We start from the raw sequence: 2,318 nt of genomic DNA on the forward strand, positions 1-2,318 counted from the left end.
CATAAAAAAATAGTTTAATAATTTTAGTAGGATTTAAAAGAATTTCTGTTTTCCTACACTTTAGCTTCTCCAAACGCCATAAATCTCTCTCCCAATAATATTTCCTAAAACCAGATTTAAAACCAAATTACCAAAAAGCAGGATTTAAGAATCCGTAAAATTTAGGGATCTCTATTTTTCCCATATGGCAGGATTTAAGCAGCATATCATTGCAAGTAAAATGCAGGCTTAATTGAATCAATCAAAATTGGTAGCAATTCATTCCGTTGCACTGCTCGTTGGCCAGCGACCAGCTTCCAAGCCAAAATATGTGCCAGCTTCACCCCCTCTATAAATAGCAACGCGGCTTTCCAATTATCTTCAGCCCGACACGTTCTCCGCAATTCCTGTTCCATTAGCCACCCAAAAACACTCGGCCATCCATTCTCCCGCATCCTTCTCTCCCTCCCTTCCATCTCCATTCCCTTCGTCCATCCCAAACCACTCCCCCAATTCCCCATCCTCCCTCTCCTCCCATGGTCCCCGTCAACTCCTCCTCTCTCTAGCCCTTTTCCTCCAAACCTCGAGGAGGCCATACCACAATGGCTCTCCTCCTCCCCTTGCTCTTCCTCCTCTCTTCCCACCCCCTCGCTCACTCCCTCCCCACCCTCCGCATCGACGTTGTCCACCCCCCCTCCACTCTCGCCCCCCTCCCCCACTCCCCCCCTCTTCCGCGAAGCCCCCCCCTTCCGCAACTCCGACGACTGCATCCCCCCCACCCACATCAACATTGCCATGACCCTCGATGCTAACTACCTCCGCGGCACCATAGCTGCCGTTCTCTCCATCCTTCAACACACCTCCTGCCCTGAAAACATCTCCTTCCACTTCCTCTCCTCCCGCTCCAACCCCCACATCACCTCTACCATTCGATCCACCTTCCCTTACCTAACCTTCCACATCTTCCTCTTCGACTCCATCCGTGTTCGCGCTCGCATCTCCCGTTCCATCCGCCAAGCACTCGACCAACCCCTCAACTACGCTCGCATCTACCTCGCCGATATCCTCCCCCACAACGTCCAACGTGTCATCTATCTAGACTCCGACGTCATCCTAGTGGACGATATTCGCAACCTCTGGAGAGTGGACCTCGCGGGTCAGGTTATCGCCGCGCCGGAATACTGCCACGCTAACTTCACCAAATACTTTACCGACGCATTTTGGGCAGACCCGGGGTTTGCCCGAACTTTCAAAGGCCGTCGTCCGTGTTATTTCAACACGGGGGTGATGGTGATGGACGTGCAGAAATGGAGGGCGGGGAGGTACACGGGGATGATGGAGGACTGGATGGGGGTTCAGAAGCAGAAGAGGATATACCATCTCGGGTCCTTGCCGCCGTTCCTTCTGGTGCTGGCTGGTAACATCAAGGCTGTCGATCATAGATGGAACCAGCATGGGCTTGGTGGGGATAACATCGAGGGCCGCTGTAGGAAGCTGCATCCAGGACCTGTTAGCCTGCTTCATTGGAGTGGAAAGGGGAAGCCATGGCTGAGATTAGATTCGAGGAAGCCGTGCAGTGTTGACCAGCTCTGGGCTCCTTATGATCTGTATAGATCTTTTTCGCCCACTCTTGAATGATAGAAAGCTGATGAAAGAGGCGGGTAATGAGTCTTGCATGGGAAGGGGAAGGCACGTTGAGCAGAGATTGTCATGCACGTATATATATAATATGCAAAGCAGAGGCTGATGGAGACCAGATTGAGAGTCGGGGTTTCTTGAAGGAGAAGAGAGAGAGAAGTAGAGGACAATGAAGAGCTGAATGCTCTGCAAATGGAATTGAGAACGATATGGGGGAAAGCAACATGATATATTTAGGGGTGATGTTGCTTTCATTGAGGTAGCGGGTAATTAAATTAAGAGTGTAACGGTTCACTAATAAATCGATGAGGCCCATTTGAAAGAGCAAATGAGAAATAAGGATGGGGATTTTTTTTTAAATTTTTTTTTTCATTTTATTTTTGTATTTTTAAAAAAAATTTTTTTAAAATTTTTTTTTCATTTTATTTTTGTATTTTTAAAAATTTTTTTCTTTACATGGGATGGTTGTAATAATGAGTACCCAAATTGTGCTAAATTTTTTTTTTCATTTTATTTTTGTATTTTTAAAAATTTGTTTCTTTACATGGGATGGTTGTAATAATGAGTACCCAAATTGTGCAGAAGATTTGGGGAAAAAAAAAACAAAGTAATCTAACCTTTTGGTTAGACATGGATAATATTTTTTGGGTATGGTTGTTGCCCTTTTTTTGCAGGATTGTCAGACCAGTAGAGTTGAGTCT

The 2,318-nt window shown here is 46.5% G+C and overlaps 1 protein-coding gene across 1 annotated transcript; it reads left to right on the forward strand.

Moving 5' to 3' along the window:
* The first annotated feature begins 710 nt into the window (after positions 1-710).
* On the forward strand, positions 711-1,677 carry LOC110031864 (probable galacturonosyltransferase-like 4). The gene has a single exon (XM_020735288.1). The coding sequence runs from the start codon at positions 775-777 to the stop codon at positions 1,615-1,617; it is 843 nt and encodes a 280-aa protein (XP_020590947.1). The 5' UTR covers positions 711-774; the 3' UTR covers positions 1,618-1,677.
* Positions 1,678-2,318: the final 641 nt, after the last annotated feature.

This window comes from Phalaenopsis equestris, unplaced genomic scaffold (assembly GCF_001263595.1).
Source record: "Phalaenopsis equestris unplaced genomic scaffold, ASM126359v1 Scaffold000854, whole genome shotgun sequence".
Taxonomy (NCBI): domain Eukaryota; kingdom Viridiplantae; phylum Streptophyta; class Magnoliopsida; order Asparagales; family Orchidaceae; genus Phalaenopsis; species Phalaenopsis equestris.